Source organism: Gadus morhua, chromosome 20 (genome assembly GCF_902167405.1).
Source record: "Gadus morhua chromosome 20, gadMor3.0, whole genome shotgun sequence".
NCBI classification, from domain to species: Eukaryota; Metazoa; Chordata; class Actinopteri; order Gadiformes; family Gadidae; genus Gadus; species Gadus morhua.
This window is the reverse complement of record NC_044067.1, coordinates 17,394,898-17,418,673: the sequence shown is the minus strand read 5'-3', so window position 1 is coordinate 17,418,673 and position 23,776 is coordinate 17,394,898. Positions and strand designations below refer to the sequence as shown.

The window sequence follows — 23,776 nt, the reverse complement described above, 5'->3', positions numbered from 1 at the left end:
TGGTTTGATGAATGCTGAAACATGCAAGCTATCTTGGATTGGATTTTCTTGTGTGTGGGGTGTTTAACAATAAAATAGAACAATAAAAAGAATTACCAGTTCAAAAAAGAGTTTGGGCATAATATGTAAGGTGAAGTCTAATTGCAATAATATCTGGTTGTGTATATTCCCGGAATATGTTTATTCTTCATAATCTTCCTGTATAGGCTAAAAATAATTTGACAAGGTCTCTCTTAGAAACCTAATATCTCATGAAACCTTCGTGAGTTGTTCCTGCAAGAGGGCTTTGAAGAAGTATTCTCCTCAGCGTGATGTCTATTTGAACGAGCAGAAGATTGTGTCATTGATCAAGGCTGCTGTCTTTGCGGACGTGTTCACACCAACCCATAAAATAGACCGTCTCCCATACCTATTAGAGTATAACAGCGTGAGTGCTACTGCCATAAAGGAGGTGTTCCTGTGAAGGCTGATCGTTCGGTAAAAAAAAAGCCAGAACCCAACAAAGCCTCCAGCTTTTATTAGGTCCAGTCATAGATTTTTATCAGTAACAGTAATAAGTCAGCCAAGTGACAAGTGTGGAACAAGCCTGAATTGTATTCTACGCAAGTGTATGCTTACTCAAGGCCAGACAAGAAAGTGTCCAAATATTTTATCTGTTATGAAAAAAAAATCTCGCATGCTAATCTCTCAAAGCTGAATTGTCCTCATGGCATTATATTGGCATATTATACATATTTCAATGTAGCTCTGTAAAGCAATTTGAATTGCTAATTCTGGATGAAGGTGCCATCTATAAATACAACTTTCGGTTATTGTATTATTACTCTCTAAAGATAAAGTTTAAATTCAAGAGTATACTTAGGTGTACACCAGTCCTTGCTTAAAACAACGCCAACAATACAGAGAACAACTGTAACTGCAGGTCAATATAAACTAGGAAGACAATAATGTAAGAAGTCCCTCCTCTCTCCGATAGATGGCAGTGTGCACATGGCCGCATTCCATGCTCGATTCTTATTTGCTCGATTGTTCACACGCCCCTCATCGTTGACGTTTGCAATAGCCAATCAGAAGCGAGTGTTTCAGGAAGTGAATGTATCTGTGCGAGACAGCAGAGGCAGGCAACAACAAGAAGTCAAGTCATACATTTGAATGCAAGCATGATGCCACCAATCATATACGCTTACAGGTATGTTTAGTTTCCCTTGGTATCGAAAGTTTTTCATGCATTTCTCTCTATGCATGCCCATGCTGCCTTAGCTTCAAGGCTACATGAAGTTTAAAATGAGATAGGTGGTCCCTCTTTTTGAAGGTTGATAGGGACTGTCAATTGTTAGTAGTAGTAATCTAATAATAGACGTTTTACTAAACATACAGCTATGTAACGCATTATTGGAGTGTTATTGATGACTTGACTCAATGCAACAATGCTTATTCTCAGTCATTTCTATTGCTACCAAGAAATATAATACTCACAATTATATACATTAAGATAATTTGGCTTTATGTTCTCCAGATAGTTATTTTATCATGTATTTCTTTAGATTTAGGTCCATCTGTAGACTACAAAGATTACAAGCACACATGGTAAGTGTACTATTTTTTTTTTGTTGCTATTCCTCCAGTGATTGAGATGATATTCACCTTTGACCTACATGTCTGTATCTACTCAAGTCTTTCCTTCCCATCAGATTTAAATGCAGTAGTTCTCTGATCTCTCCTCCATATAATTGAACCTTTGCTGTGTGGACTCTATTATGGAGCAGATGTCGAGTGCTTCGGCCCCAGAGGTTCTGCTGGAGAAGGTGGGCCGTGCGGGAGTGATCACTCTGAACCGACCCAAGGCCATGAATGCCCTCAACCTGACCATGACCCGCCTGCTCTACCCGCAGCTCAAGGTATACAGAAGTCAAAGTTCAAATCCTGCAGTTGATAATGTGCGTCTGTATCCAGAGCTGTTGAAACAAGCCTCCTGCACAAGCGCTGATGGACATATTTGAATTAATTATTGTACTGCACAATAATAGGAATCTGGCCATGGTGTGTTTGTTATAGCCACCCATGTGGTCTGTGTGTGTATGGAAATAAAGCATGGAGTAGATCGGCCAGCATCAGAGAAACATGCTGCACACCAGCCGTGGAACTATTATGTGTGTCTTTTAGACCAAGATACCTCCCCCGAGAGTTTGGCCAAGTGACAGTGATAGCTGTTTATGTCCCACCCTCTGGGTGGGATTGGCAGGTTCACACTCAAGCTGACAGTCTGGAGGAAGCCACAGATGTAGCTACAGACTACTTTAAATTTTGTGAAGAAAACATACATTCAAAGACTGTTGAAATATTCTCCAACAATAAACCCTGGATGACCAAAGAACTCAAAACGACAACTCAAAACAACAAAATGAAAAGAAAATAGCTTCTATCTCAGGATACAAAACAGAATTAAAACTGATCCAGGCAAAATTCAACAAACAAATTAAGAAAGCCAAAAGAGTGTACAAGGAAAAAGTGGAAAAACTTTTTTCAAGACAGTAACGCCAGGGAAGCATGGAAGGCTGTTAAGACACTGGTCGGCGTCTCCTCCAACTGTAACACAAAATGTCCCCTAGAACAAAGCCCAACTGAATTTGCTGAAGATATCCACCATTTCTACTGCAGATTTGAGCAGAAAGACCTTTCCACAGAGACACAGCCAACAGACAATTCAGTATCCACAGCAGCATTTGCAGTACAGAGGGAGGACGTAGAGAATGTTTTCAAAGGACTGAACCCCTGCAAAGCAGCTGGTCCTGACAGGATATCAGGTCGCCTCCTGAAGACCTGCTGCAGGGGACTCTCAGGAGCTTTCTGTGGGCTCTTCAACCACTCACTAGCACAGCACTCCGTCCCTGCCCTCTGGAAGTCTTCCATCATCTGTCCAGTGCCCAAACACAGCAACCCCACCTGCAATAATGACTTTCGCCCTGTAGCCCTGACATCAATAGTGGTGAAGAGTTTGGCTCATTCTCACTAAACTGCAGATTGAGGTGGGTGGCTTTACTGACCCACTTCAATTTGCCCACAGGAAGGATGGAGGGGTTGATGATTCAGTTGAGACGCTGCTGCACAAGGTCCTCATGCACCCAGGGAACCAGGGAACTTCGCCAGGCTGGTGTTCATTGACTTTTCAAGTGCATTTAATACTGTGCATCCTCCCCTCTTGGGCCACAAGTTCCAGAAATTGGGTGTCAGTCCACACCTGACACTGTGGGTCCTTTCCTTCCTCACAGACAGACGACTGCTAGTGAGACTCAACAGCCACTGCAGTAGGCCTGCACGATAAATCGTTATAAAATCGCGATCTGGATTCGCCCCTGTGTGGATTTAAGTTTTAAATTACTTCGATTATATATATATTTTTTATGATTTATGTTTTTGAAGCCTTCATTTACAGGTGTGTGGAGTTGGTTCAGTAGTTATAAAAGGCCAGCAATTAAAGACAATGTGCTGCTATATGTACAAAATAAATCAATCCGTCTTTGATACTGCACTTTAATCAGTTATAAAGGGCCATATTCGATCCATCATTGATCTCAAGCTCACCTTCAAAAGTAATACAGACCGCATCTTCAAGAAATGTCAACAACACCTCTACTTTCTCCGGAAGCTACGACGGTTGCTAGTCGACAAGTCAATACTCAATCCACCCTCACCTTCAGCATCCTGCCATGGTTTCGTTCCCTGAGTGAGGTGAACAAATGTCCCCTTAACAGGATCATAAAGATGAGTGGGAAGATCATTGGACAGCCACAGACCACTCTCACAGCCATATATGAAAAACAGGCCATCAGGAAAAGTAGACGGATCATATCGGACCCCACCCATAACCTCAACAACCAGTACCATCTGCTACCTTCAGGAAGGAGACCCCGTTCCCTGTCCCTAAGAACCAAACGAGCCATGTCCACCTTTGTTCCAGCATCCATCAGGCTGTTGAAATAACAGTAAGCCCCCACATCCCGCCCAACCCAACCAATCACTTCAGACTTCAACCTATTCACCTTCCACCAACTAACAATCTATTCTCCCTACCCAAACCTCCACCCCTACCCACAGGGTGTTTTTAGCTTTTAAGAATTTATTTATTAATTTATTATAACTATTTATTGTTGAAGTGTGTATGTGCCTGACCACAAATTAAGTTCCCTCACGGGATGGTTCTTTGAATTGAATTGAAATTGTACGAAGTACGAAGTACTGTTGTATGTTGTTGTAGGAATGGGAGACAGATGAGCAGACGGACATTGTCATCATCAAAGGAGCCGGAGGACGGGCCTTCTGCGCCGGCGGAGACATCATAGGTCACACACCTGCACGCACACGCACACACAGCACCCATCCTAATCTATTGGATAGTCTAATTGCATGTTTTGGTTTTTATTACAGACTGATATAAGATATATTCATCAGTCAACCACCTCAGATGTAATGTCCTTCTCCTTATATTATCCGAGGTGGTGTTATCAGAGACTACCAGCCAAAAGTGCACTGGGTTTGATCCTCAATGGCTGTATCCTATTTGGTAGCTGACTTTGAGCAAGATACCTCAAAGTCTCACCCCTACTTCACATAAATGACATGTCTCTGAATTCCATTGTAAACTGTTTTGGATTAAAGTGTCAGCACAAATTTTTTGTTACTCGCATGCCATGGATTTCTGAAATCGATCTCGCATTACGTTCCTAACTTGTTATTTCATTTTGCAGCGGTCACGGAGGCAGGAAAGTCAGGAGACCCTCTAGCGCAGGATTTCTTCCGTGAGGAATATGTTCTGAACAACACTATAGGTAACCGACACCTATTTATGAAGATACTAAAGGTCCTTTTACATTGAACGCAAATACCTGTTGTTTTCCCGCGTCATTCAAATAATTAGAAATCATGGAGCTGAATGGGACTGTACAATGTCTACTTGCAATGTAGGACATGAATATAGGTTGCTCTTGATAACAAGAAGGTGTGCAGCTGTATCGTAACAGCAACTTTCTTCAAGAGAGGGATAGCCAACTATTACAGTCATTATATATTATTTGGGTTGAACCTTAAAAACGTCTCCTAAATATGGATGCATTAAAGAATGAACATCATAATACCTTTTGCGAACAGCCATTTGCTACAGTATTATATCTTGGATTAAAAAGAAAATGCCATTATAATTGCATCTAGAGATGTCCGATATTATCGGCCCACCGATATTATCGGCCCGATATTAGCATAAAAATGTAATATCTGTCAATATCGGTATCGGATTTTTTTTGAAAAATAAAAAAAAATAAAAAAAATAAGCATGGCACTTTTCCCTTAAATTAAGTTGAAGTATTTTTCTTATTTTGCACAGACAATGTTAACATTTGGAAAGCCTTGTTGCATTCAAGAATGCATCCAGTGGGGCATCACAATAACATTAAGCATGTTGTGTTTATTCCACAACAGGAGATATGTAATATTACCTAAATTAGGTTTGAGGAAAAATAACCCAAATATCGACATCGGTATCGGCTGATATCGGAATCGAAAATTTAGAGTTATTCAATATCGCATATCGGATATCGGCAAAAAAGCCAATATCAGACATCCCTAATTGCATCCTTTGAATCTAGGATATTTTGCTAAAAAGGTCATTTTGTCATTCTTGCAGGTGCAATTATTGTTGGAAAATGCTAAAATTTCGTCAATTTTGCATCTTTTATTCGCATAGGCTAGATATTACCCTGAATAAAATGAATCCGCTACAAGTCTGTTATATTATCCTGTGTGCTAAGTGTATGTTTTCTATTTCTCAGGAATGTATAAGAAACCCTATATTGCTCTTATTGATGGGATAACCATGGGAGGGGTGAGTATTTTCTATTATATGCTGCTCAAATTATGCCATATATTTTTATACTTTACAATTTGATTCATAACCTGGACCTTATGAAGGTCCAGGTTATGAATCAAATCAGTCACACCCAAAACATGCTCACACTCATGCTTTATTTTACATTTTACATTGGCCTGCGGGTGGCAGCATAGTACTGGATGTCTTTTCTCACTGGTTGTTTATTACCCTCCAGTTGTGAGGTCGGCAACGATTGGTTGAAACGGGATGACAGCTTATGGAGCATGTTGCTGACACTCTCCTATATATTTTTTTCTTCTAACCCTTCACTGTCGGACTGAACGGAATTTGAATAGGCATCCTGGTCTGCAAAACCCTGCAGAACTATAGCTCTGATACAAAGACACAGAGCCTGAAATGTGCTGTAAATGTTAGATGTGTGTTCTGTCCCCCAGCTGAGAGTGGATATTAAGCTTCTTCCACTTATCTTAAGAAGAATTTCTCATCCTGGCCAGGGTGACCTTGACTATGGTCGCAATTCTTCATATTTTATTTTCAGGCACATTGTCAGAAGAAAGGGCATTTGATGGCAAAGGGTTATTTACGGTGAATGTGTGTGCATGTTTTGGCCTTTTGACACACTGAAGGAGGATGATGAGGATGATGGACGAGGAGCATGTGTGAGTCATCAAGTTGGGGGGGGGGGGACGGGGGGACAGGGGGACAGAAAAGCCCCACCCTTGGCGCAAATCCAGCAATGATTAGTGCTGGGCACTTTATTATCTCGACATGCCCCCTTAGAAACACACAAACATGCACACACACACAAACACGCACACAGAGGCACGCACACAGGCTGACACGACAAAGTGCATGAGACAATTGGAGAGGGGGGAATTATGGAGCAAAATCTGTGAATGACAAACGGCTGGATTTATGATGGATAGCTTTGGGTCATCAGCTGATAATGGCTACATGTCGTCATTATAGGGCCGACAGCTAAATCAGAGCTATTAAAAAACACAGCATACAGTTTAATGTGTAAACCCTATCACTAGAAAGACCCACGTATACTAAGGCAGTGCAAATAAATTAACATTGGTATCACTGACCAAGCTGTCAAATTGTACTCCAATTTTCAGATCATCTAATCAGCAAGCATGTTAAGGATGTGCGTGCATAAATGGTAAATGGACTGCATTTATATAGCGCTTTTCTTACCAGTGGTCACTCAAAGCGCTTTACAACATTGCCTCACATTCCCCAATTCATGCACCCATTCATGCACACATTCATGCACACATTCATGCACACATTCACACACCGACGGCCGAGTCAACCACGCAGGGCGACAGCCAGTCTGCAGCGCAGACAGTGTTTTCCCACGGGTTGGTGCCCTATACGTCAGAGCTAGCTGTCCTTCAGCTGGGGTTTTACACAACGGCTTGCCTTTTGTGCAGTAGATACTCTTGGCAGTACAGTATCATGGAGCAAACTTGGATGAAAGCTATTTAGCTTTCATCCAAACAGACTTACTGTGAAGTAGATGTCATTAAGGAGCGGGGAGGGGTTAGACATATTACCGGAGGATACTTCCAGGAAGGCTGCAGACATGAGGGATCAAACCCGGTACCTTTAGGCGGCGAGTCAAACACTATTCCCCCCCCCCTCCCCCCCCCATCGTCCAGAGTAATTTACTTTCAAGGCTTGGCACTCTATCTATACAACTGAGAAAAGGTGTGTGTATGTGTGTGTGTGTGTGTCTTTGTATCTGTATGTGAAGTTGATCTCAATTTAGATTCATATCATAAACTAATAACATCCTGGCAACCCCATCTGTTTATGTTGGAACAAGCAAGGTGCCTGCAGACACTCACAGGCTGCCGGACCTGTGCTCTGGTGCAGGGAGCTCTCTAGCACATTATGCAATGTTGTTTACTGTAGCAGTGCTGTTTTCCTAATGACATACGTCTTCCCACCTGACAACCTGTTCTACCAGGAAATGTCTCCCTCAATATACTATAAGGCTCCCGTTATTAATTGTCTAAATTGTATTTATTTCTGTTGATTAATTTAGATTACTTGCTTAGTTTATAAAAAGTCATACATATTGACAAATAGCCTGCACAAGAAACCGTGGCCCAAATGTCCTGGTGGTTGTTCACTGGCAATCAGCCCAGGAGTGCTTATGCTCTGCAGCAGAGAAGAGCAGCTGTTGGCACTTCTGCTATAAGAAGCACACAACAGGCTATTTCGCAAGTCAATACATTAATGACATTAAATCATCAGTGTTCTAATAACTATATACCCCGCTAGCGTTTGGAATCAAGGTGGCCCAATGTGGACAATGGCCTCTTTTAGACTTGGAGAGGGGGCCTCTACCAATAAACCTGACCAGAATAGGGAATAGAGCAGATAAATGTCCAGGGAGGCGGGGCCGAGTGGCCCATGCCACCAGCCCGGATTTGGTAGGGAGAAAGACCCCAGATGGTCTATTCTTCTCTGTAATGTAGTCCTCCAAATGCAAGTCCGTAAAAAATGTTGATCTATATCACTGTACGTCAAGTCTCTACTGGGAGACGCAGCTGAGGCCAACCCCAGGGCAGATCTGTGGGGGGGGGGGCGGTTCTACTTCTGAGTGGCTTTCTCATTTCATAAATATTTGTATGAGCTTATCCTTCATTTAATGGGACTGACCAGGAAGGGAGACCAGGAACAGAGTGGAAGAACAAAAGAAGAGATGGAGTGACATGTAACACATTTTGGCAGGTTGTAATCACTAAGCGCTCATGTAGCCTCATGTTAGCTCACGAGGGCTAAAGTCAGCAGGCTCTGGATTTGTCTTTTTGTATGTATGTCAAATGTATGGACGTCTCCTCTCAAATCAAACTAATCATGATTATTGATTATTTTTTATGATAATGTTTTAGACTGAATTAAATTGACATATTTTGATATGGATAGATTGATTGATTGATAGATAGATAGATAGATAGATAGATAGATATCGACAAAACCATGTCGGCCTTGCTCAAAACTTGAATAACCAATAGGAGGATTTTCTTTGCTTTCCCATCGAGTCTCTAAACACTCATAGTGGGACCACGTCTCTTTATAACAACAAGAGACCAGAATAGATGGCTTGGGGCTTTTCTCTCGGAGACTTGGCATACAAGCTGCAAGCAATTGATTGGCAATTTGTCCTGGGTTTGTTTAGATGTGTAATATCGCGTTCCCAGGAGAATCGAGAGCTGTTCTGGTTGGCTTATGTCCACCGTGACCAATGGGAAGATGGAAGATGAGGCCAATATAGACACAGGTTGGGATTGTATGTGTCTATCTCTGTCAATTATCCCAAAGTTAAAAGTTCTCATCTTCTGGGATCTTTGTAGCTTACGCCCTCTTAAGCAGATCCCCTATACCCATCTGAATCGCCTGATGGTGTATTGCACTTGCGCAGAATCTCATCACCATTCTTGGAATTGTAAAGCATGATTTATTGGTAAACATGTCAACAGGATGGTGGATCCAGTTGTATGGTTGTACATAGTCTATTGCGGACCCGGTCTTATATGGAGGTTGGCACAGGTCTTGTCGTGGTCTGCATGGTACCACTGCTTGTATGGTCATGATCTTCCAGAGGAATGTCAGATTCAGCCCTCCATCAACCCCAAGCACATCCTAACCCTGTTTGCTTTGAGTAATGTGTTATTGTGCCTTCTCCATCCTAAGGCCTGGCTTTGTTTAGCACTTTGCTCATTTATCTTCCCCATCCGCCCTCTAGTCTGTTGATTTATTATTCTGTTTTTCGCTGCTTCCCCTTTTTTAGTTTTTTTGTGACCGATACTAGACAATGATAGTCTTCTCTCGTAAATACCAAATATCGTCCGTGCAGGTTATAGACACAATCCCAGTCTTGGAAGAAGATATTCAGATCTGTGTTGAACATTCAGGAAAGAGTCGCTTCGCTTTGCTTACATTTTAACAGTTGACCTTAATGGGGACCTATTATGCTTTTTCGACTTTTATGACCTATAAACGTTGTCATAATGATTGATAGTCATGTTTAGCCATACTAAAGTGTCAAATAATGACGTACATGCATTTCAAGGTATTCCGTGCAGGTGGCTGTGCACCTGCACGGAATGAGGCAGGGAATGAGGTTGTGCTGTGCAGCTGTGCTGTGCTCTGGGGTGGCTGTGCAGAGCGCTAAACACTCGGAACAACGTTTGCGATACACTTTTTCACATATCCGGGAAATCATCTACGTAGATGCACTCCTGCCACGTCCCCATATGGTCAAATCTGCCCATGCGCGCGCTTCAAGTCCGTACTTTTCACTTCACAGTGTAGCTTTGCACGTTTGTGGAACAATGCCTTCCCCTCCCAAAAAATGTTTTTTTGGTTGTTAGGGAAACTTAATTAATTCATTTGGTTTTCCGAAAGACCCAAGTACTGTAGTAGGCTGCATGCACGCGCAAAAGGAGGGGTAGGAGCTTGACTGCCCTTCGCAGGTCTTCCGGAAGGTAACCAATCACAACGGAGTGGGGTTGGCAGGAGGGGGGCGAGGGGGCGGAGAAGGACGAAACTGAGCGTTGACAGAGAATGCTGAAAGTGCCCAGGTGAGAGGAAGTTTCCCGAAAATCGACATCGTTTTTTGTGCTGTGATTCGTGTCAGGTTGCGCTATAGGAGTCAAAGAAATTAAGACCAGAAAAGTAGTATAATAGGGTCTCGTAATCTTTAACCGACCTGTAGCTGACTGCGTGATGGGACTGATTTGTGTTATATCTTTGAGAACATTGTTCTCAAAGATATATCTTTGAGTACATTGAGGGGTACATGTGATCTACATGTACATTTACTATAACGCTCAAGAAAGATTGTAGTGGTTTACCTTCTCATCATCTCCTGCCCACCCGCCATCACTGTGTGTATCGTAGCATGACATAACATCATGAAATCCAAAGAAGACAATGTAAAAGTCGATCTATTCCCCTGTGCCGGTGATTTTGTGACTCTAATCAGAAACTGGCCTCTTACAATAATGAAGAGGCCATTATCACCTTCATAATGACTTTATTCACTATCCTAAAACAACCACAGTGTCTTTATGAAACCAGAACATACAACATCAAGCCTAGAGGCCGGTCTGTGTGAGTCGTGATAGGAGAGTATTCTCCAACTCCTCTTGTTTAGAGTGTGTTTGCATGCATATGCTCATGAGTGTGTGTGTGCGCGTGCGTGCACGTGCTTGTGTCTGAGTAGAGTTAACCACCGATAGGATGCATCATCCCGCCCTGCCACACTGAGCACCTGCAGGATTTCTGACCTTCTTTGCGTCCTCTAAGCATAGGGACCAGAATGGACTCTCCGTTGCAGAGCTCTGACTCACACCAGCCCTCACGTAGCAGTCGACCAGGATGATTGGGTGGTGGTGCTGATGGTGGCTGTGTGTGGGGTAATGCCTGAAGGTAAAAGCCTGGAGGTTTTTGGGGCAAAAGTAGCAGTTCACTGGTTTGTAATCCCCTTGGTGTACCAGATTGTCAGATGACCTTAACATACTTTAAGTGCCCCTATTGCTACAGTGTCCGGGGTAGGCTGGTAGGCTGATCTATCCATCATACTTCTGGGTCGGGTTCCCTTGCCTTTAAATAGTATTTTCCGCCGTAATGTGTTGCACTTGGACCAGTACGTTTATCTGCCAGTTCTTCTGGACTTTTTTTTGGCTTATGCTCCACACGCCGGACCCTGTTCATTAGAAAAATCAATGCAGATCGAATTATCTTAAGTCAGGCTGCCGCAATAGCCAGTCCTATCGGATCCATCCCATCAACCTTTTTCCTGCCAATTTTGTGAATACACCATTTTGGATGGGAATTATTCTAAATTAGTTTTACAATTCAAATGCATGGATTGCCCTTGTTTTCTCCCTCGCACAAATCCAATTAACAGCTGATTGACTTCATATGGTTATCATATTTTTATTGGAAATAAACTTTTTTAAACTTGTAAAAGCTGGCTTACCTCCTGTAGGAAGCAGGAGCCAAGCAGTAGCCAGGCACCGCATTCATAAGTTGTCTTAGACGCAGCTTCCTCGACTCTGTTGTGTATGTAATTTAGCTGGTACCACCTCATTCCCTGCCTCATGCTTTATGATGGTGAGGATGAATCATCGGCTGGTAGGGGAGCGAGCAGGTGATTTAGCGTGTTGCTCGTCCCCGTCCATCCATCGCCGAGGTCAAGCTGTTGGACGGTATTGACCTGACCAGCGCCTGACCCATCGGTCCTACCTTGAAGTGTGTGTGTGTGTGTGTGTGTGTGTGTGTGTGTGTGTGTGTGTGTGTTTGTGTTATAATCTCATTCAAGGTCATGATCACAGTGATTCTGTAGTGAACGACACACGTGTGTCTCCACAGGGCAGCAGTCTCCTCTGTCCGACCGTGGTGGTGGGCTGGGCGTGCTAATGATTTTCCTAAACACGGAGCACAAACTCCAAGGTTGTCGTTCACCTTTTTCTTTTATGCACGGAGGTATGGCAGATTATTGTTCCTATGGCAACCGTGCAGGCTGTGTCTCCTCTGTCTCTCGTGCAAATGAACATTCACTGGCACTGTCTCATGAATCGAAGGTATCGTCCAGCCAGCTCTCCTTATGACCGACCGACCACACACACACACACACACACACACACACACACACACACACACACACACACACACACACACACACACACACACACACACACACACACACACACACACACACACACACACACACACACACAGACACACACTGAGACACACACTGAGACACACAGAGAAACACACACATACACACACACACACAGCTTACTCCTCCTCTCCTCTGTCTGCAGGGCGTTGGTCTGTCTGTGCACGGCCGGTTTCGGGTGGCTACAGAGAAGACAGTGTTCGCAATGCCAGAGACGGCCATCGGTGAGCACACGTACACACACACCCACACATGCAAGCCTATGGAAACGCATGCATACATCCATATGCAGACAAGTGTATACAGACACACAAATTCACTCATGCATGTGCAAATAAATATACAATCACATACACACACAGGGGTCCATGTCTGTTGCCATCAATGGCAGTAGGGGTTCAGCTCATCTATTATCTATGAGAGAGTGCACTCATAATCACATGCGCTGCCGACCATTGCCATTTAATGTAACTAGAGTTTTCGCGCGCACGTTGCGCTTGCTCAACCTCTAGTTGTAATTAAACCCATAGCAATAATGTGGAAACCCCAGTTGACAATGTAACCAATTTCTGAGCGCTTACTATAATATAATTTTGCCTATAATGTTACAACGTAAAACATTCGTTCACCACAAATGATTCTTAAAAGCAGTGCCAACATTTAAGTACTTTTTAACCATTCAGCGAACAAAAGGCCAAAGGCTGATTATCATTTAGGGGGCCACTCAATGACATGCAGAATCGTCATCAACACGCCCACTGAAGTGGTGTGAGAAATACAGACTTTCAACTCCTCATTCACATAAGGTAATTTACATTTCCTACGGAGAAAATACTACCTCAGAGGTAGTATTATTCAAGAGATTTTCAGGGTACAAATGTCAGGATATGTTGTTCACACATACGGCCCATCAGGAGAATATCAGGACTCGCGTGTGTCTGAAAGCAGCTAATGTGTGAGCACTTGATTACATTTTAAAAATAGTCAATTTATGTTAACAGGGGTAATTGTTCGATGGAAAGTGTGGTATACTATACATGCAAATCAATTATTCAATAGCTTTTGTCGAATAACTGGTCGACAGGCCTGCTATTATAATAGTAAGATGCTTAGGGGAAATATAACTACATCTAGCAGAAAAACTACGCATTCATATTTGTCATGCTGCCCTTTATTGTTTGTTTACTGCATCGTGTTGTTGTTTAATATGAGGGCAGGAGCCGGGCTGTTTAAACAATGGGTCCTGCACTGAGGGATCTTAGGCAGAAATATTGTGGTTGAAACTGTGCTCTGTCAAAGCAGATCAACCTTAAGAATTTGAGGACAATTGATGCTCAATAGATAGATTTTAATGGATTTTGGTGCCGTGATTGAAAATGTACCTGAGTTCCTTAATTTAGATATTATATTTGCAATATATAGCATAAGCTGAAGCCGAATTGCATTGAAAATGTGGGGATTGCAACACACAGTTGCATTGCAATTACTCAACACATTTTTACAACCCAACGTCAGTGTTGCAATCAATGTATTCCTCAACTGAGGTGTATTGCCTCCGATGAACGACCAAGCCATATTTTGCTGGTTTATCTAGTTCCCCATCAAGGGCAGTTTATGGACTAATCTCCGGCGAATCACACAGCTAATTATAGTCTGCTCTATATGATATGTTCTTCCTCTAGAAACAAACAATTTTGTGATGGCCAATTTATTTTGGGAAACACCAATGCCTTAGGGGCAACACAGTAGGAATCAAGTGTAATTGATTTACGACTCACCTTCAATTTTGCATCAAAGGAAGTTCAGCAAGGAACATTAAGGGAGCATGTAAAGATAAAATGAGGCAGGGATTCAGAGTGAAACAATTGGTTAAACAGGGGCAGTATAGTCTATTGAATAGAATACTATAAAACAAATCACTCAAACAAGGGCAGTATAGTATTAGTACTATTGAAAAGACTCTATTCAATAGACTATGCTGCCCCTGTCTTACCGATTTTGTTTTATTCTGAGAGGATCTCCACAGGTTCGGCTTCCTGGTTACTCTGTCTGGGAGTAAGGCGCCTGAACCAATGTACTCTATTAGTTAAGGCGCTTTACCCTTTTGCACCAAAGACTAAAGGTGCTTTACTCCCAGACAGAGTCACCTAACCTGTAGAGATCCCAAGAGCAAGATGATCTAGGGATTCTCTCCTTAATGACCTGTCTGAATTCACAGTCAGTGGATGGTAAATATTAATACCTGGCTTCTCCATAGCTCTGCTATCACTAGTTGTCTTTATTTAAGCGTTCGGGCTCCCATGACTTTCCATGAGTGCTAGCTGGGAGATATTGGTGTAATCACGATTGCTGTTATTAATGGCCCCATTGTTAAGGCTGGGGAGTCTCTCATTATGGGAGCCGTCAAATCAAGAGGTATTGAGTTGATGACAACTGTTTTTTTTGTTTTCCATTTTTATTCCAATCATCTTGTGAAGATTAATACGAATGGAAAGACAGTGCACAGTATTAGAATACTGTGTTTAATACTTAGAATACAGGCTAAGGTTGTGTGTATCTTCCACTCCAATATCGTTCATGTTTTTTGCTTTTTTGAGTTCTTTCACATTGTTTTTTTTGCTGTAAAATGGATACATGTAATTCATCACACAGTTAATGTCCCCTTCCTTCCAGTAAGTGACTATTAAATCCACTGATCATGGATAATGGATATGGGAAGTGCTCCTTCTGAATTTTTGATGAGTTTTCAAGGCTTTGCCAGAATATTCTCAGAAACGATATACATAATCTGAACGTAATTTAAAAACCACACTGACGGTTTCCCCAATAGATTTTGGGAGTTGTTGTTGAGCCAAATTTTATTCAAAAGCCCTGAGATCGAGACATGGTCATAGTCATCCTGTGTCATCTTGTGTCTCTCTATCTCACACGAACAAAAGTGAGCAGAAAACCCACTTACATATGGACACGTGTACACACACACACACACACACACACACACACACACACACACACACACACACACACACACACACACACACACACACACACACACACACACAGGGGGACACGAATATCAGAGAGAGGGGCATTATGCAGCATCTTTTTTAACCCATTGAACCCTTGGATTAAAAGATTTAACCCGGCCCTTCCACGTTTGCCATAATCGGACACATTTATGATATTACATTTCCGCCTAGAACAAGGTCATCCCGTTTAATCTGTACTCTGTTCTTCCCAACACAATCCAGTACCCCGCCTTGACACGCATGGATCATCCAGCGTAGTTAAATGGCATGCTCTAGTCGAGTGTCAATAAAATGTCCACTATTATGTCTTACAATTATTGGTAAACCACTATCAGATTAGCGCTGATGGGAGATTTGTTGACAGCTTTTAAATAGTCAAAGGGTTTGGATGTTGACGGTTACTCTGGTGGCTGAACGTGGTTTAAGTTGATGCACAGCGGGGGGGGGGGCGGCGGGGGGCGGGGGATTGGGTCATACTGGCCTACATTATGTTATCTGTCATATGACATCACTGAAATACCTGCTCAAACACCCGGTTTGACGGTCAGTTCCCTCTGACCATGTAGCAGCTGTTTACCACTCAATATATTTATTTAACTATATTGTATAACTATCTCTGTATAACTATGAAATGATTTCTCTTTCAGGAAATAAACTAAATGACTGCACAGTGTAACTGTCTTTTAAAAAGGTGTGTGTGTGTGTGTGTGTGGGTGTGGGTGTGCGTGTGTGTGTTTCTAACAGGACTCTTCCCCGATGTGGGAGGGGGGTACTTCCTGCCCAGGCTCCAGGGGAAGCTCGGTATGTTCCTGGCCCTCACAGGCTTCCGTCTGAAGGGACGTGATGTGCAGCGCGTCGGCGTGGCCAGTCACTTTGTGGAGTCGCAAAAGGTAACAGAGTTTGCTACCCTACTGGGATCCTCGGGATGTCGTTTTTTGGGTGCTCGTAACACCAAGTGATATTTGTCTCTACCGCCATCGTAATCTTTAACTCTGTAAATAGTCTAAATGCACTTGTATGCTTTACTAGTCGTGTTGCCCTTTGCCCACTGTTATGTGTAAAGTGATCTCCTGCCTCAACAACCTGTGTATTTAATTGTTGTCGGTGTGGTGTTGGATATTCCTTCGAGTGGAAACCTTGATCCAAAGCGACTCATAACACCAGCAGGGCATACATTCTTAGCATGGTTGTCCCCAGTGGGAAGCGACCCCCAGCAGTAATAAATACCATGTAGTCTATAATTGTAGGAATATGATTTAGAAACATTTCTTCCTCTCCGCTCAAGGGTGTTTGGAGGAGAGGGTGCGGTGGTGGTAGGGGGCTGGGGGGGGTGTGACAGTGCTGTGTCACTGCATGTCCGCCCCAGGCTAGCAGTGTGTAGATGAGCCACCATGGAGGAGTTGGCCAGAGGGCAGCTGCTGTTCATCTTTGTGGGGGAGGGGGGGGGGGGGGGGGTCTCTGTGTGAGGTCGCAAAAAACAATTGGACTAAAAACAATTGAGGATGTTGAAAAACAATTGGGAAATGTTAAACTTAGCGGCAGTGAATATAAATAATGCTGTTGGAACAAATTAACTCTGCCCATTTTTTTCCTCTTCTGAAGACTGAGAAGTTCCACTCTTAAAAATGGACAATATTTATTATATTTATTGAAGAAGATATTTATAGGAGCTATAAGCAACACATGTACTGTACTTCATCAAATGACAACAATGTCATCAGAGATTGTGGAAACATGCCAAGTGCTGGCTTCTCTCTCAAAACAATAGTATCCTTTAAACATTTAAAACATGTCTCCTTAAAAAACATTCTCCTTCAGAAAGCTTGTTAATGTTTTGGCCTGTGTGTAATGATGCGGTACATGGTACCTAGGTTTGCAATCTATGAATCACGGAAACCGCAGCCATGGAAGCAAGCAACAAACTGGATCAATTGAACTTGTTTTCTAATCAACCTAAGAAGCCTTTTACTCTTTCGTAATAGCTCTGTGAACCAGGGCCACGCTGAAACACGGGTTAATCTTGGAGCTGCATGGGAATGATAGCGACAGCTTAGAGCCAGGGGGATTTCAAGACAGATGCCACATGAGCTGGTTTGTCCATTTGCAAACAATAAACAAGTTGCAGACGTTCACTTTAGATGAACAACAGAACTAGTGGCTGCTTTTCATCGTCAAAATAAAAGAATTGTCCTCGTCTCAAAATATAATGTTGTTGTGCTCGGCTCGTCTTGAGCTCCTGACCATTCAGTGACCTCAACCTGGCAACCTGCGTGAGCGTTTTGGGGAGGTGGGAGCGGCTGAAATCAACTCTCCAATACTGTGAATGCAACACCCATTTTAAATGCTGTGTGTCAATGTTACATATTGTACCCTTTTAAAGTTTGTTTAGGTCATTTATTTTACGAGCCACCTTCCTAAGTTGGTTGAAACTCTCATTCGCAAACAAATCACATATGTGAAATATACCCGTACAATCGTTACATTTGGGCCAAACGTTATTATTGGAGGGCCTACCTGTCTTGTCTACCAACCTTCCCTTTAACCTATGCACCCTGAAATCATCAACCATAAGAAAAAACTTTAGAACTCAACAACTAAAGTACTCAAAAATTGACCTAGAAGAACAGAGGTATTAATTCCAAGGCTGCTCTTCTTATGAGACGCAAAGCTGGGGTGTTCTCATGGGGTTCATCTCAGGTCACTGCTTGTTAACAGATCTCTGCCCTGGAGCTGGACTTGGTTGGTCTGAGATCTCCCTCTAATGAAGACGTGTCCAAGCTGCTGGAGTCCTACCAGACACAGGTAACCATGTTTTTGGGAGTTCACTGCATCCATCTGGTTCACTTGGTGTGTGTGTTTGTTTGTTTGTATGTGTGTGTGTGTGTGTGTGTGTGTGTGTGTGCGTGGGCGTGTGCGTGCGTGCGTGCGTGCGTGCGCGCAAGTGCAAAGCTTTCTTGGTTTCTATTTGTATGGACTGATTTCATTCTGAAAGGGTGGCAGGTTCTTGGAAACATTACATCACTCCAAATATCTCTGTATTAGCTAGGCATGTGGGACATATATTCAGTGTATAATGTTTATTTTCTTAAAACAGAGCTGCCTGGATGCAGAGAAGCCATTTGTGCTGCAGCCTCACTTGCAAGACATAAACAGGTTTGCTTCGAAGCTGCTCTGCATTTATACTAAGTACCAAAACACCCATTGTTCTGACCTACATAATGCACACAAATCGTGGACTTGGATTGGAATAAGTGTAGTGCGAAATAAAGAAATCAGTCACTCTTTGTGGTACATTATACTTCTTAGGTGATTTTGATTGGTCATTTATTCTGGTAATCCTGTGTATTTTTGCTAACCTTCATCTCTCCTCTCCTCTCCACCCCTCTCCTCTCCTCTCCTCTCCTCTCCTCTCCTCCAGACTGTTTAGTGCAGGCAGTGTGGAGGGCATCCTGCAGAACCTCAATACAGACAACTCTGCATTTGCCAAGAAGCAGGCTGAGGTAGGCCCACTGCACTGAATCAGGAACACAACCATTGGCACTATTTCATCGGCTGATACCACACAGGGATCTGTGTTTACCGTTTGGAGTCCCACACACAGGAACAAAAAGACTGGAAACAGTGTTGACAGGCTGGTACTTATTCGCATCGCCTATGAAGGGATTTAGCCGACACTTTTAGCTACCGTTGATATTTCTCTAGATACATGTTATTAAGGAGCAGTTAGGAGTGTGGGCATCTTGTGCAAGGATGCCTACAGGTAGAATGCGCACATTGGGATTTGAACCCAACCTTTTGAATGGGAGTCAAACACCCTGCCGCGTCTCATCCAGTAGCTTCAAGGTACAGCGAACCCATCCTCGACCATAGACCCTAAACAGTAGGTGTTAGTAATGAGTAATTGGCCGGCCATTTAAGCGCTAAGTGGGGATAGCATTTTGTCTTGTTAGCAGATGGGAAGGCAAACCCATGAGCCTATGGGGGACTTTCATTTGAAAGGCCACGCTAGCATTTAAGTGGCGGTGAACCCAAACTCTTTTTAATTGCGTCTCAGTGCCTTTAAGTATTCTTTTGACATTTCGGTGGAGGGACACCTGAAGCGAGGTGTTTGGATTATGATGATAAATCGCCACTTCCAAGATTGGGTTATGCTTCTCGAACATCAATGAAAACGTATCACAAAGTGGCCATAGGCTGTAGCCATGGGGATAACATGCCCCCTTCTTCCTAGAACTTTGCTCCCAAAACATTGTTGGTAATCTCCTAGTGTTTGAACCCCAGCGGGGTCAGTGGGTTCACTTACACTTTCAGCCAGAAGTGTAGTTTGCATGGACCAGTGCAAGCATGCTCTTTATTTCTTCATCCTACATGTACCCACTGTGTGGATTAGCTGTGTGGTCCCAGTGATATTGACCTTAATCAGGCCCAGATGGTCCCAATGGGATTAGGCCAGTAAAGAACAGTAGGAATAAAACCCTTCCTGGTGTGTGGAGCAGGCCCTGGGTTTACCATAGTGTTCTCCTCTGGGCCTCAAACCTTTTACGTCACCTTTCCCCCTGCCCTACATAGCCTTCCTCTCTCCTTTGCTCTGGCTCTCTCTTGTTCAAGTAAATTCAAAGGACTTTATTGGCATCGGAAACATATATTTGCATTGCCTAAGCACATAAGAAGTAAAAAAGTAACATCAAAACAATGTATTGCATGTAATTGCTAACAAATACAAAATGTATATACAGTATGAAATATTCTGTGCGATGGTAAAATGTATAAAACACTACTTGTGTTTGAAGCAAAGTGCATTCTGTCTCTTCTTTTCCTTTCTCTCTCCCTCTTCCTCTCCCCCTTCCTCTTCCTCCCTCCGGTCCACAGAATGGTAAACATTTAGCTCCCAGGGACAGATCTCTGTTCATGGGATCTCTGGGCAGAATAATAATGACCATATTAATAGCTGCAGTACAGAGGTCAAACGCTGCCTCTGTCCAAATGTTTTAAACATGAGTGACGTTCCCTGTGATTGTACTATTTGGATACTATTTGGATAGGTTTTGAAATAATACAATAATCTATGTTGATATTGATACGCCCTTTAAAGCAGGATAGTGTAGCAGTTGGTGTGTTTGATACCCAGCTCAAAGATTCCCTAACCCCTGCTTCTCCTTAACAATGTGCTTTGTATAAATAGTGGTGTGACCCACGGATTTTCCAGTGCATAAACATTTACGACAGCGATATAGAGACTATATGGTCAATATTTATGCTGTCTTTGTTGCTTCATGGTTTGCATGGGTATAGGTATATTTCAACCTAAATGGATTTTCACACATATGTATTATTAATAGTTTGTATTTATGGTTGTTCATAGTATTGTCTTGATTTAGGATGGGGAGGGAAACTGAAGACTGTAAATACCAAATTGGCGCCTTCTTGTTTACTCTCCCCTATAAACTATAATTTATCTGACACTTTTATCCAATACAACTTTCTTTTTTAAATTGTAGATAATATCATCCATGTGCGGGTAGAGGTTAGGCTTCTTTCTAACAGGCAGACTCCAGACTGTCTTTTCCTCAGGCATTTGTGCATGGGTTAATAAGAAGTATTCTTAATATAAATGATCCAAAGCATGTTATGCATCCCTCCATCCAGACCCTGGCCCGGATGTCCCCCACGTCCCTGAAGATCACCTTCAGGCAGCTGGAGCAGGGGGCTGCTATGAGCCTGCAGGACGTGCTGGTCATGGAGTACCGCTTATGCCAAGCCTGCATGGTAATATATACACTGTTATTCACATCCAAATACTGTTTTGGTATTCATATTAAATTCTGAATTGGTAATAAATAGAGACTATTTATTAGTAATATACAAATGGCTTGCGTAATGTACTTTAGCTACCTTGTGTTAACCTCAAGAGTGTGCAGAAACATTTCTCTGTAGGGTATTAACATGGACCTAATACTATTGAGGTCAACCGTGTGTTGAGTCACACACACACACACACACACACACACACACACACACACACACACACACACACACACACACACACACACACACACACACACACACACACACACACACACACACACACACACACACACCTACCCCTCACGGCTATCTTTCCTTATTCTCCAGAGGGGCAAGGACTTCTACGAAGGTGTACGATCAGGTAAGTTGACCTTCTTTCTCAAATGTCCCAGATTGCCGACTCCATCCGTCTCATAGTGTTGTACTCTGTAGCACACCAGTAAATGACAACCAGTCAAACATATTTCTATAGTAAGTCAGGTTTAAGCCTTAATGAGCCTCACAGGCACCCACTAGCCTCGTAGACCTCCTAACTGTGATGAGAAACTATAACTTGATAATAATAATGTACAACAACATTAAAACAATAAAGAACACGAGTGATGCAACAGGATAAACCAATGCAACACATTTTTTTGTTTTTATCATAAAAAGCAGTGTATCCCAAATAAAAAATGCATCTCAAATGGAACAAGGTGGTTCTGAAAGGTTGATACTGATAATTTCATGTGTCCACTATTCTAATCAATAGTGATCGTTTCTTTGTGTCCACCAATACTCAATCAATAACAATAGGTTCTACGTGTGTTTCTTCACCGATACATATCAATAATGATCCTCTCTTAGTTTGTCCACCGATACTAATCGATGACCATGGTTTCCGTGTGTCCGGGCACCAAAACGTATCCCTAACGACGGCATCCTCGCTTGTGTCCCTCAGTGCTGATCGACAAGGACCACAGCCCCCGGTGGAGCCCGGCGACGCTCGCTGAGGTGTCGGACCACAGCGTGGACCAGTGCTTCTCCCCCCTGGGAGAGACGGACCTCCGCCTCTGAAGGCTCTCTCTCTCTCTCTCTCGCTCGCTCTCTCTCTCTCTCTCTCTCTCTCTCTCTCTCTCTCGGTCACCATGGTAACCGGACCAGACCGCCCTCCCACGTGGCCCGTTTGGTCGGATGGAACAGCTGCACCTCCTCTCATCTGTCCCCTTCCCTCCTCGCCACTCCCCTGTTCTTGGAACGGCCGACCAGGCACGTCTCCGTCACTCCACCACTCCAAACAGTGGAAAATACAACTTCAAGTCAGATGGGCGAGGGACTTGACCAGGAAAGTGTATACAGTGGGGTATTCTGCACAAATATGTTCTTTCCTCTGTTTTTGCTCCCCGCTCTACCTGCCGATTGCTGCAACATGTTACAGAAGGGGGCAAAAGAAAACGTAACTTTCTGTTGAGGTGAAATTCAGATGAGGCCGTTTTTTCTTTGTCTATTGTTTTATAGTGCAGAAGAGAATGGAGAGCGAAAGAGAGGGAGAAAATATCATGTTCAGAGGAGAGATGCTGGAACAGGGATAAGTGCCTTTTGGATCCAAGTGGATCTGGTGGTTCGGGAGCTAATCAAATGGATAAGGTCTTAGCCCAACACTGCAGTAGTGTATTACCATGAGGGGGTGGGAGACAGTGGGGTGTGGTGGACACACTCATGTTCAATAACGGTGAATATATCCAGTGACTACCGGTTCTGTATGTCTTTACCGCGTTTGAGGTAGATTAAATGTTATGTGTCACAACTTTAAACTCAGCTGTAAAGAATAACAAGTTGTTTGTTGTGCGATTTCTGAAGTGATTTTAGTTTTTATTAAACTCTTTGAAATAAAATATTGTAGTGTCAAAGTCCCAAAGACTAGCCTCTTCGTGTTGAGTTATCATTTCCACAAGTCGAATATGTAATGAGTTATAAGTTATTAAGTTATTGCTACACTTTATGCAAGCCAACCTGTATACTTTCTGAAGTAAATCCTGTTTCCTTTAGCCATCATATTCATCACACTTTGAAAAGGGACTTACTTTAAATATGTCTTCGGAGCATGAGTTACTGTTGACCTGAGGTCTTAACTCGACAAAGCCCCGTCTCAGATTCCCAGAAGGACTAAGGTAACCCATCTCTTCTAAAGTGCGTATCATATTTAATCTGAGTGTACTTGAATTGTTAAACACTCATTTGTGCCCACTTTTCCCTGTCCTCCAGAGTCTGTGGCCAAATGACTTTTCCCCGAGCCCAGCCAATATTCGGGAACACCGGGCCGCAGTAAACATCAGCTAATGGTCTGAGTGTTTGTCTTGGCATCACAGAACA

General features: G+C 42.9%; 1 protein-coding gene across 1 annotated transcript; it reads left to right on the top strand.

Moving 5' to 3' along the window:
* The first annotated feature begins 1,069 nt into the window (after nucleotides 1-1,069).
* Nucleotides 1,070-23,327, top strand: hibch (3-hydroxyisobutyryl-CoA hydrolase). Its single transcript, XM_030343258.1, has 14 exons — nucleotides 1,070-1,189; nucleotides 1,545-1,587; nucleotides 1,767-1,898; nucleotides 4,256-4,340; nucleotides 4,746-4,826; nucleotides 5,823-5,875; nucleotides 12,736-12,814; nucleotides 16,364-16,509; nucleotides 18,335-18,421; nucleotides 18,714-18,772; nucleotides 19,038-19,119; nucleotides 21,266-21,385; nucleotides 21,752-21,785; nucleotides 22,365-23,327. Exons 1-14 carry the CDS (start codon nucleotides 1,161-1,163, stop codon nucleotides 22,478-22,480), a joined length of 1,146 nt encoding a protein of 381 aa, XP_030199118.1. The 5' UTR covers nucleotides 1,070-1,160; the 3' UTR covers nucleotides 22,481-23,327.
* Nucleotides 23,328-23,776: the final 449 nt, after the last annotated feature.

What these genes read in the sequence shown, in the direction of transcription:
- hibch (XM_030343258.1), top strand. Translation starts at nt 1,161, where the DNA reads ATGATGCCACCAATCATATACGCTTACAG. An exon ending in TGCTCTACCCGCAGCTCAAG is followed by an intron (nt 1,899 to 4,255) that starts GTATACAGAAGT and finishes ATGTTGTTGTAG; the next exon opens with GAATGGGAGACAGATGAGCA. An exon ending in GCTTATGCCAAGCCTGCATG is followed by an intron (nt 21,386 to 21,751) that starts GTAATATATACA and finishes CTTATTCTCCAG; the next exon opens with AGGGGCAAGGACTTCTACGA.